Raw genomic sequence first — 16,297 nt, 5'->3', positions numbered from 1 at the left:
TTCCAAAAGCCCCGAGGCAAAAACACAACCCGACAACACCAACGGCGCCGCCCTGCTTGCTTGAATCCAACATGGCATCTGTGTTTACTTTTGTACGATTTCATATTTAACAAGGGGGAGTCCGGCGAACCTTCTACGGCATAATTGAATTTTGGGATCAAAGAAGCTAAGGTCAAGAGGGCTCCTTCGTTTAGAATAATAACAAAAACACTTCCGGCATTGACCTTGCTCCCCTTTCTTCTACCTTCAATTTGCTTCTTACCAAAAATCATTTAAATTTTTTTTAAAAATACATGAAATATCTAGAGCAGGGGTGGCCAGCAGGCGGCTCTCGAGCCCATTGCGGCTCCAGGCCAAAATGAATGTAGCTCTATGCTTCTTATCATGTTTTGTATATACTGTCTTATTTTTATTCTCTCTTAAAACACACTCAAATTTAGCAAGGCCCATTAAAAACAAATAAAACATATTTAAAAAATAATAATTGCCAGATGGGATTTTTTTATGCTGTCCAACTTGTTTGCCACCCCTGATCTAGAGTTAAAATAATATCAGTGCAAACATCAAGTATTCCCAGAAATTAGTATCATTTGATCTGATTTAATAGATTTTAGGGGATCGTTAATCTGACAATCAAAACAATTTAACCGATACTAGCATCAATTAACCTGCTAGCATTTGGTCACAGACAGTGGTTTTCAGTGAATGCACACGTTTAGACTGTTCGAGCATTAAAATGTATTAATATGTGAATAAATAAAGATTTAGTGACCTGATATAATGCTCTAATCCAACATGCATACACATGTATATGTACATATGACTTTTCAAGGGTCAAATCAGCAACAGTTTTATCCAATGACATTCAAATTCAAGGACATATTATAACAGTATATAGAAAAAAATATCAGGACTCACCAGTGAAAACTCATCAGGAAGTTTGAAGCAGCAATTTGGCATTCCCCAAATTAAACAACGCTGCCAATTTGGGTCTGAAACGGTGATATTGTCTGAATTTTCTGGCTGGTACTTTAACAAACATTTGCTCAATACTTGTTCTTAATCTATCTCCGATTTTTTCCACCATCAGCATAATCAGTATACGTACATATACACAAATATGTGCCGTAAAACATCGAACACACCGGAAATCACTTTGACGCAAAGTGCCTAACAGCTGCATGGTGACACATGATAGCAGTGCGCCCTCTGGTGTTGAATTCGGGAACAACGTCTTGCTGTAGAATTTAGACACATCAATCAATGAATGTACAATTGCTAATGCCCAATCAGTTTTGTCTTTTTTCCAGATTTACGTAAACGTCCCATCGTGGAGGACAAACGCTGCGCCGACCTTTCGCACAAAGACTTGCGAGCGTCCGAGTCGTCATCGGAATCGAGGTGCTCTGGGGGGATTTTGCCGGCAGGCTCCGGGGAGGGGGCCCCGCTAGCCTCTTTCCCCACGGCCAGGCCCTTCAGGTGGGCTTGGAAGGTGGCGGTCTGCTGCTCCAGGGACAGGAAGTTCTCTCGCACTTCGTCCAACTAGAAGAACCACAAAAAAATGTATTTCGGGGAAGAAATATACTTTGGGCGAAATGCACGTCGCTTCTTTGACCTGCTCCATGTTGGACTGGAGAAGCATTTCGGGCCACACGGATTCGCTGCTGCAGTTTTTGAGGGTGTTTCCTGCGTGGCCGTGACTCCATATCAACTCCTGTGGGATGAGGAAGGAGGGATGTGGAAAAGATCCCAGGAAAGGAAAAGGAGATGTTTACCTGGAGGAGCTGTGTGCTGTCTTTCAGAAGATCCTGGCAGCCCTCCAGTTGCTCTCTATGGTGGCTCAGAACTGCAAATAAAGTCTTTGTCCAAACATGAAATATTAATGAGAAGGCAATGCACCAGAAAATACCAAGCATTCGTGCATAAAATTCTACAAAAGGTTGTTGACGAAGTGGATGATTTTTGGGTGAAATTCCAAAACTTTCGTGTTGTAAGAAAGAAGAAATAAAAACAGCCCTGATATGAAATTCAATATGAAATATGAATTTTTAATAGCACTATGAGATGGTGGAGAAAAAGTATAAAGCATTCGTGTGTAAAAAAGTTTTTGGTCAAATTAGATGACTTCCAGGATTTTTATTTTGGAGGTGATATTATTTCCACGATAAACATAATATATAATAAATAAATAAGTATGTACGCACGCAGGTACATACATAAATAAATAATATAATTACATAATGTAAAAAATTCCTAAATAATTCATCTGCCGTTTTTTCACTTTTGGACAAATTTCACTTCTTTTATTTTGTTAATCAGTCATAAAATTCTATCTAAAACTTAATATGATAAAATATATAATAAAATAATATAATAAATTCCAGAACAAATCAACAGTAAGACTGCCATTTTTTCCCTTTTGGACAATTTTTAGTTTTGTAAGTTAGTTATAAAATTTGATCTATTGGCTCAAGGGTGCAAATAAAATGCATGAAATCTCGATTTAAAATGTTCAATGATTTATGCATACATCCCAAGGGAAGTAAAAGAAGAAAAAAAGAGCTTTTGAGTTTTTTCTCTTACCTCTGCATCCTGATGGGCTGAGGCCAAGTCCACTCGGTTTTCGGCGCCTTGATTTGTGAGCGTGACGGCGGTGTGAAGCTCCTCGAGTTGGCGCCAGTTCTCCACCACGCCACCCCGCAGTTCCTTTACCCTGGACTCATATTCAGCTTGAACCTTGAGAAGCCTCCTAAGCGAACTACTCCTAAAAAGGTGAAAAAAAGCCCCTATTTGAAAACGCACCCAGAAATCCACCACATCTAATTCCCTACACCACATGTGTCAAAGTGGCAGCCCGGGGGCCAAATCTGGCCCGCCGCGTCATTTTGTGTGGCCCGAGAAAGTAAATCATGAGTGCCGACTTTCTGTTTTAGGATCAAATTAAAATGAAGAGTATAGATGTATATTAAATTTCCTGATTTTCCCCTTTTATATCAATAATTGTATTTTTTTAATCATTTTTTTGTGTTTTTAGTTCAAAAATTTTTGCTAAATCTAAAAATATATAAAAAAGCTAAAATAAACATTGTTTTAGATCTATAAAAACGGAATATTCAGGGCTTTTAATCCATTTATAAAAAAAAAATCTATTTCCTTACTTTCCCCCTTTTAAATCATTAATTACAATTTTTTAATCCATTTTTCCTTGTTTTTTAGTTCAAAAACCATTTTGTAAGATCTAAAAATATACAAAAATATTTTCCGTTTTCCACTTTAATATGGAACATAATTTTAAAAAATGGTTTCCCTTTGAAATGAAAACCAATTATTAAATAAATGATTTTCTCTTAATAAGAAAACAAGCTCAAATAAACATTGTTTTAGATCTTTGAATCAATTTATAAAAAAATATATATCTAAAAATTATATCTAAAATGTTCCGGCCCACACGAAATCAAGTTGACGTTAACGCTGCCCGCGAACCAACCCGAGTCTGACACTCTTGCCCTACACCTACATGAACCTCTTCGCTTACCTTTTATGCAGATAACTTTGAACCAGCGTGACTTTTTCCATCAAAACACGATCCTCCTCTCTGGATTCGGACCGCTCGTATACACTTTCCAGCGTATGGAACGTGGACTGCAACGAAAAAGGACAAGAGAACTCGGGTCGCCGACCGTCCCCTCAAAAAACGGAACCGTCTCGCATTCAGAAACCAAATTACGCTTCGTATTGAGCGACCAAGGGGCTACGCTTTATCCCGTTTTATCACCCCCAATGAAAACCCACCTCCAGCCTGGAGAGGAGATCCTGTACACGGGGCCCGCTAGGGTCCGCTAGAGGCTCCTGGAGCACGCTCAGAAGCAGGCTGTCGGCCAAGGCCAGCGCCAGAGGAACGGAGACGCCTGAACGTTTAACATCTGGACTCGGAGACCTAAAGCAACAAAGACACAAAATAAGCAACAAAGACACAAAATAAGTACAAAGACCCCTGTGAAGGTTCAAAAAAAAATCCTCACCGCTCATCGACAATCATCCCTCGTTGGGTGGGGACTTCTTCCCGTACTGCTGGGGTGGGTTCCCGTTGGCGGGCCGACCTGAAGTAGCTTAGCAGCAGGTAGCCGCAGACGCCCAGCGTCAGGTACAGCGACGCCGCTAGCCAACTCACCTTTTCCAGGTAAATGGAGATGGCAAGCAAGAGCAGGGAAGTGCCGCATATTGCAAAGACGAGCGTCCGACTTCTCTTCCCCCGTGATGGGGAAAGTGACGAGGTGGACGGCGTGGGAAGATCACCAGATGTTTGCGGCGAGCTGCGTGGGAGGGGTCAAACTTATTTGTCGTTCATTGCTGTCGAGTTGTACTTACGGTTTCATTCGGTGGGTCGTTACGTCTGCCAATTACCGTTTTGACCCGAATATAAGACGGTGGTTTTTTTTTGCATTGAAATAAGACTGAAAATGTGGGGGTCGTCTTATATCCAGGTCTAGACATTAAACCCAATGTAAATGTAATATACATCTATACTCTTCATTTTAATTTGATCCTAAAACAGAAAGTCGGATCATGATTTACTTTCCCGGGCCACACAAAATGATGCGGCGGGCCAGATTTGGCCCCCGGGCCGCCAGTTTGACACACGTGGTTTATGTCGTTTATGTTCCAAGGCTAAATTCAACTCAAATATGTATTATTGTCATTAATGATAAGGTTACATGTGCCTCTGAGTTTGGCATTTCAAATAAAAAAAGAAACAACTGAAACCAATGAACCCAACTCTTCATTGATTGTTTTGTGGGATTGCCCAAAACAAACACTTCATTCATACATTCCTTTTTTCATACTCGGAGTGATATTACTTGTAAATCACATTGCGTTATTACATTTATGGAATCGATGCACCATCCAGGAATATTGTTAATAACTATCTAATTCTCGGTGTCTAACGTGGGCCAAAGACAGGAAGTCAAACTCACCTGTGCGTCTTTTCCAGGTTATTCTGAACAGGTTCCGCCAGCGGCCCCCGTCGGTGGGCTCGATCCAGGGCCGCCCGCGCACCCGCGTGACCCCCGAGCATCAGCTGAGGCATGGGCACGAGGCCTGTTGCCCCACTCTGAAAAAGCAAGTGGAAAAGAATTAGAACGACATACCGACAGACTTTCGATTTACCTGACGAGCTTGTAGAACAGGTACAAACCGGGAGATTAAGATAGGCCACACCTCTGACAGCAACATGGCCGTTTCAAGCCCTCACGCTCCAACCTGGAGCTGGAATTAGCTCACATGTAATTATCAGGTAAAGTGAACGATCACATTTTGGGTATTAAGGTCAAAGACTAGAAAAATAAATTGGTGATAACTCAAGAACGAATAAAGGGATGATCCATTTTGTAGGGTGTTTGAAATATAAAACTGATGATAATATTGCGGAGTCACGGGGTCAAAAGGTCACAGAGCTCCGGAAAGGAATTTTGTGATAACTCAAGAATCAAGAGAATGTCAATTTTGGAGTATGTTTGCAATATGAAACAGGTGATAATGTTATGTGACAATAAGGTCAAAGGTCACAGCGGTCAGAAAAGGAATTTTGTGATAAATTAGCAGGAAGTTTGATAGCATGATATTATGCAATACTATAGGTGAGAGTTTTAGGGGAATTCTGAATATGTTTTCAGTTGAATTGTTTTTTTTTTTTTAAACCTTTCCGTAAATAAAAACAAAATACTTTGCAATTTTTGTTAAAACAATTCAAGGCTATATTTTTTATACATAAAATAAAATCTTATTATTATATCCATGATGGAGGACACTGTAAACATGATTCTAGAATTATAAACAACAACCGTGCCATTTAACTTCAATCCTTGCATATTTACTTCACAAATAAATCATTTTTGTGGCTGCCTAAAATAGATTAAAATAATCTTACTGCTATTTGAGCAGGAGATGATGCCCAGATAATGTAAATAACTTCATAATTGTCACCCGTTGCATTGTGGGACAGAATAACAACAAAAATAACATTTTACAAACACATAAAACTGTGCTGATCTTCATTTTGTCCGATGATGCGTCTTTTTTTTTTCTCTCAATGATTAATTCGCGGCGATTGACAAGTATGTCAATTACAATGATGATTGAAAACCAACCTAAGTTCTACTCAGGATCACTAAAGAAAAAAAAAACTAGTACTTTGTTTTCCCGGAGAACAAAAAATGGGGATCTCTTCTGCGGATCCAAGATGGCCGCTCTGAAAAGGACTTGACTGACTTCAATTCATGGTTGTCAAAGTTCAGGGAAATTTACGGTTTGGTGATTCGGACTTGGCTGGCGCCGGTACCGTCGGTAGTGGTGGTTATGATGTACTGCGTGGTGGATTGACGGCTCGCCGGCGCCTCTAATTGTTCCACGGGATTTGGACCGGCGCTTGGGGGAGAAGAAGCCTTGCTCGGGTCGAGCTCCGTTTGACCGTCGGAGATGACGTAGTGCGTCTGGAGGGCCCCAGAGTAAAAATTCATTAATCTGAATAACAGCCATTAAAACTGCAAATAAATAGAAGGGAAAAAGAAATAAACATTCCAATATGTGGAGAGTAAAAATGCTTTAACTGGTTGACCTGAAAAACAATGAATTATACTAAAAATATAAAAATAAACAGTTCACATACTTTGATACCAAAAGGAGAATTATTGATCAAGATATGGTGCAATATTTGTTGCAAATCTACCAGTTGTATTTATTGTGTAAAAACTACCCTTCCAAAGGGTTCTATCTGTTCTTTAAAAATTCACCTATTCGCTGCCAACCCTCTCAGTTGAAGTGGATAGAACATCTATCACCATCATCAGGAGAGAATAAATATATTTTTTTTCGCAGTGTCCACTCACCGTTTTCACCTGGTTGCTGTCAGGTCCGGGCGCGGGCGCTGTGGCCTCGGTGATGACGTACTGAGTCTGAGGTAGTGTCATCATTTGGATCTCGGACGCTAATTGAGTAGAAGTTCAGTTATTGAGCGGTCAAAGTCCAAGAATTTAGCAGTTTTTATTAAACTATACTCTTATTTGGAGAACTGTGCGCATCACGCGAGTGTGCTGGACTTACGGTAACCTCGGTAGTTCCAATTGCCGGATTGTATGTAGGCGTGCTGCACCGCCCCCTGCTGTTGCTGTTGCTGTTGTTGCTGCTGCGGCGTCTGTTGTTGAGCAGGCCCTCCACTCTGAAGATTCTGGTTGGGAGCCAATTGGGTAGGGCTCAGCTCCTGATTGGTCTCTTGCGAGTTAGGGCTGAGAGGTGGGCCTGTCACCTGAGGAAAACGTCAGAGATTGATGATTTAGAAATAAGTCACTGCCATTATGGTGGATGGACGGAATGCAATCATTCCATACTGTCAATATTTGGTCCATTTATATGAGTGGTCCTTTTTTTAAAATTTTAGCAGAAACTAGGTACAAACAATGCATGTAAAACTAATATTAAAATGAGAACAACGGGCTAAAGAAACATCTGTGTCACATTAATGGTGTAACCTAAGCAACAGGCTGCCGGCTGTCAGAATTTAAAAAAAATGTAGTCTGAGCATAAGTTGAAGGCCTAGCCAACTATTAAAAAAAATAAAATAAAAATAAAAAGAGTGATTTATAGTCCATTAAAAAAATCTATTTTTAATGTCATGCATAAGAAGCCACGGGGACACTATATGTCGGATACGCCACATCGTGTTTCCTTTTAGGAAAAATTGTTCTAAGTTCTTATTTAAAAAAGGGAAAAGAGCAACAGTCTAGCTAAAACACAAAAAAGATGGACTTTATTGGCTTTTGCAGGTCACGTCAAATGACACGGCAGGTTAAATCTCCAGTTAGCTACAACACAATAAGTCTAACACTAGGGGCTCCCACCTGATCGACGCCTTGTCCGGGAGCCGAAGGTTCCGCGACCTGTATCTGTTGCACCTGGATAGCATGCTGGCTGTAGCCATTGGGGTCGTGCAGTTGGTTGACATCGACAGCTTGCTGCTGAGAGTGCGGCGAGGGAGCCTGGGAAAGACAAAAACGGTGACTCTTAAGTCCTCTGATGGCCTTTCCATTTTTTTTTTTTTTTTTTTAAATGTGTTCTTACCGGGGCCACGTGGACCACCTGCAGTTGAATGTGCTGCTGCTGGGACAAGTTGCCTCCAGCCTGGGACACGGGGATGTATTGTATCCGCTGGTAGTCCCCCTGTGGGGTTCTGTAATCAGTTGTCAGCGTCTGAGAGAGTTCCGTCATGGCCTGGGTTAATAAGTCGGTGGTCTGCAATTTAAAAAAAAAAGAACAAAAAGTGGTTATGATTGCAGGGCTTTTTGTCTGCTAATTGGAGCGAGGTTGTTGCATTTGCGACTAACCACGACGGCCTCGGCGGCGCCACCGTCCGCGCTGATGACGGGAGGCGTGTTGTTGATGATGGTCGTCGGCAGTTGAGTTTGAATGTTGTGGACGTGCTGAGCGAACTCCGGATGCTTTTTTCGGATGTGCTGCACCATTTTAGTCTGAGGAGGAGATACATGTGGAAAATATTACAAAATCATTTTTTTTTTAATCTTTAAATTGCATCTATCATTGAATTTACTTGACAACACTTCAGTGTTTCTTCATTTTTTTAAATTCAATTATCAATGAACTGAGTATTTACAGTATCCCCAGTGTAAAATAATTATGAAATGAAAAAAAAACTACTTTTCAGTGTTATTGGTGGACATAACCAGGATTTTTTTTTTAATTTATTGAATTTTATCACGCTCACCTTGCTGCTGTATTGCTTGGCGCAATGCGGGCAGCATACAGGCGCGTAGGCGATGGTGCCCGCTAATTGCGTGTGCGTGGTTAGCATCGGGTCGGGTTCGCCTGGAGCGGCTGGACGCAGCTTGCGAATGCTGGGTGGCAATTCCGCCCCTGGGTGGTTCTTCAGTATATGCGACTTCCTCTTACTGGCGCTCTTATACACCTACGAAAATAACGATTTAAATTATGACTTCATTTTTACGGCAGCTTTGAGAATGTGTTAGGCTCGTCACCTTGTCACAATACTGGCAGTAGTAATCCCTATTGGGCTTGATAATGGGTAAGGTCAACTCGGGGACGTCATTGACGCGCATGTCGGGGTGACGCTTCGACAAATGATTGACCTGCAAAGACAATTATTAAATCTCATGTTAGCTCTTTTAGTCCACGTAGCACGTTGGCGACGGTTCCGGGCTCACCAGCATTCCTCTACGTCGGAATCCCATCATGCACAGCCTGCATTTGAACATAAAGCTCTCAAAGTCATTGGTGGGGATCTTCATTTTCTGGCTTTTAGCGCGGTGGCTGCGCTCGGCCTTTTTAGCTTCTCGCTCTGGATTGTGCATGCGCTGCATGTGCTCCCGCAGTTTGTCCTTTCTCTGGAAAAAACAAAAGCCGTCATTTAGCGCAAATTAAATGGGGAACGTACCGTATTTTCTTGCATATACGCCGTATTTGTCGCTAAAAAAACATGATGACTGAATCGAGGGTACAGCTTACATGCGCACACATTAGACTTCACATGCACAAAACTTGCAAGGTGACAGACAAAACGCCATAACACAAGACAATGTGGCCGATTTGGTAATTTATCTCTAAATAGAGAAAAAATAAACAGATAAAACGCTAAACAAAATTTATTTTGACGTCTATGAATGAAATTCAAGAAGAAGAAAAAAACACATCTTGCATAAAACATGAAAAAACTCACTTGTGCCTGCCATTGCTCGCCACCATCTTACCTTTTACGGGTAGTTAAATTAGACCTCTACGGACACACTTCCTGGTTGTAGTGCTCACGTGACTTCCTTTTTTAATTTGTCTACGTCCAGGCAACACGCTTTCGGATATGCAATCCAGGAAGACGATCCTTTCGATTCATACAGTATCTCAAAAATACCATGCGTGATGACTTTTCTTAAGATTTTGTCTTCAAAGTAACACATTTGTACTCCCTATTAAAACCATGAATTTGGAGGTGAAAATTGTGAATCAGGGCGCGGCATATACGAGAGAAATGGTAAAATTCAACGATTTTAAGGACATTTTAAGGGTACATCTTATACTCGGAGGCGACTAATATGCGAGAAAATACGGCCATCCCTCATTTTAGGGTCCCTTTCTTCCTTAAATAATGTGAAAAATACATTGCAGTCTCACCTTAAACTGCTTCCCGCATGTGGAGCACAGGAAGTCCCGGCGATCAGAGTGGCGCAGCATGTGTAGACGCAATTTATCCGGCCGACAAAAGGCCTTTTCGCAGTTTGGGCACGGGAATAGCTTTTCGGAATGGAAGCAGCGCATGTGCTTCTTCACCTGGGGGAATTTCATGAATTTCAAATTGTAGATCTATGGAAAAAAAAAGGTGTACCGCTACCGACCTGGATAAAGTCGGGGAAGGTCTTTTTGCAGGACGGACAGGTAAAGTTGCCATCCACGACGTGCACTTCAAGGTGGTCCTTTAGCTCGTCGGCCCCGTCGAAGATATCGGTGCACAGCAGGCACGGGTGAGCGCGGTTCCCGGCGTGCATTAGTAAGTGGTCGTCCAGCGCCGTGTCGGTCAGGAAGGTCTTATTGCACAGGTGGCACGGGAAGAGGAAGCTGTTGCGCCCGTGCACGCGCAAGTGCTGCTCCAGCTTGTCTTTGTCGCGGAAGTCCTTCTCGCAGTGTTTGCACTTGAAGGGACGGAAGGTCTTTCGGATGAAGAGATGCTGCAGCGACGCGTTCTGGCGAGCAACAAAAAGTTTAGTTTCAATTTCGATGGGGGAGCATGTCAATTTTAGATTCTTAACATGGGAATTCATTTTGAAAAATGAATTCAAGTCAATACACAGCAGAGTCGTTGCATTCTGACACGTAAACAGAGACACCAAAAGTGTTGTTCACACTGTAAAAATTAAGTCACTATTAATCATGCTAATTTTTAGTTAAAGTTTGATTTCATCTCACCCGCATCCTTTTCAAACGTCGCACGTCCGGAGACGGGAGCTGCGCTTCCGACTGGTCGCTCTGAACGAGCTCCTCCTTGGGAGGCGGGTCCATGCAAGGGGGCGGGGCTCCTGAGGCCGCCGCCGTTGAGGGTGCGGTTTGGCCCTCGGTTTCTGTGTCCGGCTCCGACGCGGTCACTTCGACGCCATTTTGCAACGTCTCTGTTGGCTCGTCTAACGGCTGCGCCTCGGCGAGATCTATCACATCCTTGGAAAAAACAGGTGTCCAAAGTTGAAACTAAGGATATGTTTAACGTTATGGAAACACAGGCTCCTTACCGTCGTCTTGTCCACTTCATCTTCAACCGGTACATCTAAACGTATGAATTTTGGCGGTCGCCCTGGCCTCCTACCAGTCCCAAATCGCTTTCTGCCCCTGGCCCGCCCACGCCCTTTGGACCTGGAAAAGGAAGGGGGAGCAATGACACCCAGAAAAAGTGAATAAAACACTCATAATTAAACAGGAACGACGACAACATGATGTTTTTCCAAGAAATCCAATCGTTTTATCAGTTTAATGGTCCAACAGTGGCGATTTTTTTTCCATCTAACCAACCAATGAGCCGAGTGATTTGACGTTTTGAATGTTTGTGAGTACGTATTAACTATATTTTATTTTTTAATACTCCAACATATTTGTATGATTTAATCAGTGCGCAAAAACACATGATAGTGGAACTAGCCAAAATGAACCAACTTTTACTTGATATTCTAATTTTTTAGGTAGTTCTGTACCTGCTGACAGATTGGATCAGGTTGTCATGCATGTTGAGATGCTGTTGCAGTTGCTCGGAGCTCACGAAGCGCCGACTGCACTCGTAGCATGGCCAGTTCTTCTCCAGCTCCCGCAAAACTGAGAAATATATCTTGTTTTTATTGTTGCCACAAGTCATTGCGATTGTGTGTTGGCTTGTGGTTTCATTGCTAATTATGCTAACCTTTTCTCTCTTCTTCTGTAACGCTGTGCAGCTTCTGATTGACAAACTCTGCATATGTGGCCGCATACCACACCTGCGGGGGTATCAAAAGTTCATATTTCACTGCTTGCCATTGATGTGATAGGTGTCCAATCTATTTTGGCTGGAAGGATTGACAGCAATTGGTCACTGAGGAAATTGCATTTTCTAGTCTTTTTGTGATGTCTTCTGGTAAAACCCGAAAATTTAAGCATGCAAAAAAAAGAAGAAGTGAAAACTGCAAAAAAAGCTCAATCTACGACAAACCCCTCAAAATGTTTAAAATAGCGAAAAACGCGCAAACAATCCCAGCACAAAACATATTCAAAAATCCCAGACAAACCATTAAATCGCAAATAACCATGAAACGATTTTTAAAAATATATATATAAAAGAAAACAGATAAGGTTTTTAAAAAACATGAACTGTAAAAGACATGAGATTTTTTTTCATATTCTGCTTATTGCAAATGTTAACACTCTGAAGTAGACATTTTTTGCCCCAGGGAAACAAATTAGATGTCTACCACTGTCAAAAAATGGTGTTTTGAAATATTTCTACTAACTGCCACAGCATATTCTCTGTGAATAATACACTGGCATAAGAATCGGTATCCACCTTGAGCTCTTGCTTGGGCTCGATGTTCTTGATGGTGGTGTAGAAAATGTCGGGACCGTACTGGTACGCCACCAGATTCTGCTCCAGATGGTTCTGGGCCGGCCTGATGAACATCATCCAGTTGCAGCTGTCCTCGTCAGACAAGTCCAGCCACGAATCCTGTGATTTTTCGCAGTTTTTTTCTGCGTCCAGGATGCAAAGCTGAGGACGTGATGGAAACGGTAAACCCATCATTTTGTGAACGACGTCAACAATTTTAAGGCAATTTCAAGGGTGAGGCTTATACGCGAGAAAATATGGTCGTCGATAATCATTTCAAATGTTGCAGACTCACTTTTAGATGAATAAAGTTTCCCCCCAGCTCACTCTGGGGAACCAGGGGTCCATCCACGGGGCCAAACTGGGTGCGCTTGGGAATGTACCTCTTGGAGAAGACCCCGCCCAGGAAGCGGTCGATATAGAGGATCAGTGGAAGGCTGGCGCGAGCCTTAGACATCACCGGCCGGTTGGGGATGGGATGGAGGGGCCCGTGGTTTAGACAATCTGACGTGTTGGCGTTGTTGCACTCCTCGCACCCTAACAAGAGACGTGGGGGTTTATTATTAGTACAGTTATTTTCCACTTTTATACAAATAATGACTGGCAAATACCCGTATTGTCTGTTACTTTAATTATTGTTCAAATTTTGGATACATTACTCAAAGCGGGGTTTGGTGATTACTGTACAATAAGTATATAAGAGGGGAAAAAATAGGGAAGACAATACGTACAGAGGTTATGAGGGTTGAACCGCTGACGAGGCTCCCAGTCGACAATGTCCAAGTCATCCTCGTCATCGTCTTCTTCTTCAGAGTCGTCCGTGGTGTCCATGACTCCGAGCGGGCTAGACGAGGAGTCCGCCATGTCGGCCATAGAGGCTAACGAGTTGGAAACGGGCAGTTCCTCCTGTGTGAATATTGGACATCTCCTTTAACTTAAAAAAAATTGAACTCAAAATATGAGTGCATACCTGAGGCGTAGGTTCAAGCGTGGACTGCGGTGCCTCGGCCACATTGCTGAGGACATGCAGACTGGCGGTGTTGACGTTTTGCCCGCTTGGAAGCAAAACCGCAACCTTGCCAGGGACATAGGTTAAATTAAAACAGATAAAAAACTGTGTCAAAGCCAAACAAATACATGAACAATCCGACTACCCACACCTGCTGGGAGGTGCCATCCTGCTGGATGTATGCCACTTGCGGTTGATCTGCAAAGACAGCCTAAAAAAAATAAAAATTAGATTTTATTAACCGCCCAGTGGGAAAAATTCAGCATTTTTTTACCCTTACCTGGGTGGCATTCGCAGGGTGAATATAGACTAGCGTGTGCTCCGCCGACTCCACCGACGTATACGAGTTCCCGTCGGCCGTGTAGACCACTTGTTGCTGTTGCCCCCGTGCCTGGTTACTACCATCTCCGCTGTACACTATCTGGGCCACGGTGCCACCCTCGAAATGAACCTTGAACCGCAAAAAAGTACCCAATATCACACTCAAAATGAACTTGAAGGAATGAAAATAAACAATATGGGGGAAACTAGAATGACAGCCTGCATGCCATGAACCGTTTTCTGTCATTCGTGTTACCTGGGTGGCATCGGCTGAATCCGTGTTCCCGGATTGATTCCACACAGTGGCGGACTCCGGCTTGGTTTCCATGGCAATGCCAGTCACCGCAGTCGGACCAGCATCACCTATTATTGCATCATGCCATAACAATGACAAATTTAATGATGTTCACCCTATATTTGGGCCCAAAAGTAAAACAACGAACTGAAATTAAATGCATTAAATGTTGAATATACCAATACAATGTACAAGAACCATGTCTCATACGAAGCAAAACTATCTTAACATGCAATTACTAGAGCAATACTGCAAACTTACCATCACTTGCTATTATGTCGTCCCGCCAGGAATCCCCGTCGGAAAAAAGCTTGATTCCCAATGCAGTGCAATTCTAGATTTGACAGCTTGAGATTTCTTTTCCCTAAGCAATAAGAAAAACAACCTAAAAATCACCATTTATAAAGAAAATGTATGCATTAATGATGTGAAATTAGCTTGATAAAATTATGTATATCTACCAAAACACTGTGGAACCGTGTTAATAAAATCATACACATGTTTTTCCAATGTCAGACAGTTATAGCTGCATTCCTTAGTGCAAAATATGTCATAAAACAAGAGATTTGTGGCAGAAGAGATATTGAATGATTTGAATAAAGTGGAAGTCATCTGCTTGGCTATTATAAATAGCCCTACAGAAAAAGTCAATAAAAACAATTCTATTATCATATTTGTATATATAGTTTATTTAAGTAAAGTATTTTCAGTGGGCATTTAAAAACAAACAGCAGTGATCCATCATACTCGTGTGCAATGGTCACCCGGCACAATTCAATCTAACAGGGGGTAAAGCGCACCCGAAGCGGCTAAATTTTGACTGCAGTGCCGCCGCTGAACTGGTGCCTAAAAACAAACGCGAGTAGTTCAATAGAAACAATGTGGATGGGGGAGAAAATAGAACCTAAATGTCCGATTTTCCTACCAAACCAGTCTATTAACGTAATTAAGGTTTACCCCCTGTCTAACCCCGCAGGTTGTCGATCCCAATCGGACCATACCACCAAATGAGAACAGTAGAAACGCGTGCGTTCAGTGTTAGCATTTCGGCCTTTTTGTGCCACTCCGAGGCCGACACGAGTGGAACGGATAACATTTCGTTCACCGAGTCGTTGCCTGCGTGTAACTATTGTGAGCAAAACGTTGTATAAACCGGCAAATAAGTGCGGTATTTAAGTCGACCCACCCGTCCCCCGCCCTAGTTTGTCGAGCCCAGCCATCAAGGCGAATGTGGAACAAGGAAGACGGGCTCCATTTTGGGTGGGACTACCAGAGACGCAGAGTCAACTAGCTACAAATCCTATCTTGTTTCGCGTCGCTTGTGCTCCCAAAAGCAGACTCACGTTTGAATAGTGATCAACGTTAGAGTATTAAGACCTGAGCGCCGCGTTTTAGAGGTGGAAATCCTACGTTTTAAGGCGTTTTATGGAAAAAAATCAAGCTGTCCTTACCTCAGAATGGTAGCTGCAGCGACGGTCGTATTGCATATATTAACATAATCTGCCCAGCAACGACGAGTGTTTAGCCACTTGATTGGTTGGCATTTACAGGGCAAAAACCGTAGCCATTAGACGATTTAATACACTCCTTAACTGCGTACAACCCCAGATTTTGTGTTATTATATTAAAATGAATACAACGTTGACCATTACTTGTGGAAAAAATGACTCATTTACTCACTTAGATAGCAGCAAGACATAAACATTGGCCATATGCTCTGCGATTGGCTGGCCACCAATTCAGGATGTCCACTGCAGGGTTCCCGTGGTTGGCTGGGATAGGCTCCAGCACCCCCAGCGATCCTCGTGAGGATAAATACGGAAAATGAATGGTCATATGGAATTTGATCGTTTCCCATTCATCAATTTTTTGTGGAATATTTTCTCACCTATAAGAAAAAGATGAAAAACAATATTTCATAATTTCGCTTAAAGGTCACAATGGAAAACGTAGTTCAAATGACCAAAATGTTTTGTAACAAAAAAAATATGTTCATGTCACATAACCAGAATCAAATAGTGTACAAGCAGATTGTTTT

The 16,297-nt window shown here is 42.2% G+C and overlaps 2 protein-coding genes across 4 annotated transcripts; both read right to left on the bottom strand.

Annotated features, from left to right (window-relative positions):
• Positions 1–580: 580 nt before the first annotated feature.
• Positions 581–5,195, bottom strand: LOC144084027 (uncharacterized). Its single transcript, XM_077612276.1, has 8 exons — positions 4,977–5,195; positions 4,023–4,313; positions 3,793–3,937; positions 3,536–3,642; positions 2,584–2,764; positions 1,776–1,859; positions 1,616–1,714; positions 581–1,542 (listed from the first exon to the last, which is right to left on the bottom strand). The coding sequence occupies exons 1-8, from the start codon at positions 5,087–5,089 to the stop codon at positions 1,279–1,281; spliced, it is 1,284 nt and encodes a 427-aa protein (XP_077468402.1). The 5' UTR covers positions 5,090–5,195; the 3' UTR covers positions 581–1,278.
• A 537-nt stretch (positions 5,196–5,732) lies between these two features.
• On the bottom strand, positions 5,733–15,783 carry prdm10 (PR domain containing 10). Of its 3 annotated transcripts, none has more exons than XM_077610686.1 (24): positions 15,711–15,783; positions 14,521–14,623; positions 14,221–14,327; positions 13,924–14,094; positions 13,795–13,854; positions 13,605–13,709; positions 13,366–13,540; positions 12,930–13,171; positions 12,596–12,796; positions 11,960–12,032; positions 11,757–11,874; positions 11,301–11,421; positions 10,984–11,229; positions 10,416–10,760; positions 10,195–10,350; positions 9,234–9,413; positions 9,048–9,158; positions 8,777–8,977; positions 8,379–8,522; positions 8,116–8,286; positions 7,896–8,033; positions 7,102–7,303; positions 6,888–6,985; positions 5,733–6,491 (listed from the first exon to the last, which is right to left on the bottom strand). In XM_077610686.1, the coding sequence occupies exons 3-24, from the start codon at positions 14,290–14,292 to the stop codon at positions 6,303–6,305; spliced, it is 3,519 nt and encodes a 1,172-aa protein (XP_077466812.1). In that variant the 5' UTR covers positions 14,293–14,327; positions 14,521–14,623; positions 15,711–15,783; the 3' UTR covers positions 5,733–6,302. The 3 variants fall into 3 exon arrangements, with proteins under 3 accessions (XP_077466812.1, XP_077466813.1, XP_077466815.1); XM_077610687.1 differs by lacking the exon at positions 15,711–15,783 and adding an exon at positions 15,446–15,689; XM_077610689.1 differs by having other exon boundaries at positions 6,407–6,542.
• Positions 15,784–16,297: the final 514 nt, after the last annotated feature.

The sequence above is a fragment of the Stigmatopora argus genome, chromosome 10 (genome assembly GCF_051989625.1).
Source record: "Stigmatopora argus isolate UIUO_Sarg chromosome 10, RoL_Sarg_1.0, whole genome shotgun sequence".
NCBI classification, from domain to species: domain Eukaryota; kingdom Metazoa; phylum Chordata; class Actinopteri; order Syngnathiformes; family Syngnathidae; genus Stigmatopora; species Stigmatopora argus.
This window is presented reverse-complemented; position numbering and strand designations above follow the sequence as displayed.

Coding starts and splice junctions, on each gene's coding strand:
- LOC144084027 (XM_077612276.1), bottom strand. CDS start 5,089: ATGCCTCAGCTGATGCTCGGGGGTCACGCGGGTGCGCGGGCGGCCCTG. Junction 3,643..3,792: donor ATCTCCTCTCCAGGCTGGAG/GTGGGTTTTCAT, acceptor TTTTCGTTGCAG/TCCACGTTCCATACGCTGGA. Junction 1,715..1,775: donor ACAGCACACAGCTCCTCCAG/GTAAACATCTCC, acceptor CTCATCCCACAG/GAGTTGATATGGAGTCACGG.
- prdm10 (XM_077610686.1), bottom strand. CDS start 14,292: ATGGAAACCAAGCCGGAGTCCGCCACTGTGTGGAATCAATCCGGGAAC. Junction 13,172..13,365: donor GTTCAACCCTCATAACCTCT/GTACGTATTGTC, acceptor GTCTCTTGTTAG/GGTGCGAGGAGTGCAACAAC. Junction 11,875..11,959: donor TACAGAAGAAGAGAGAAAAG/GTTAGCATAATT, acceptor TATATTTCTCAG/TTTTGCGGGAGCTGGAGAAG.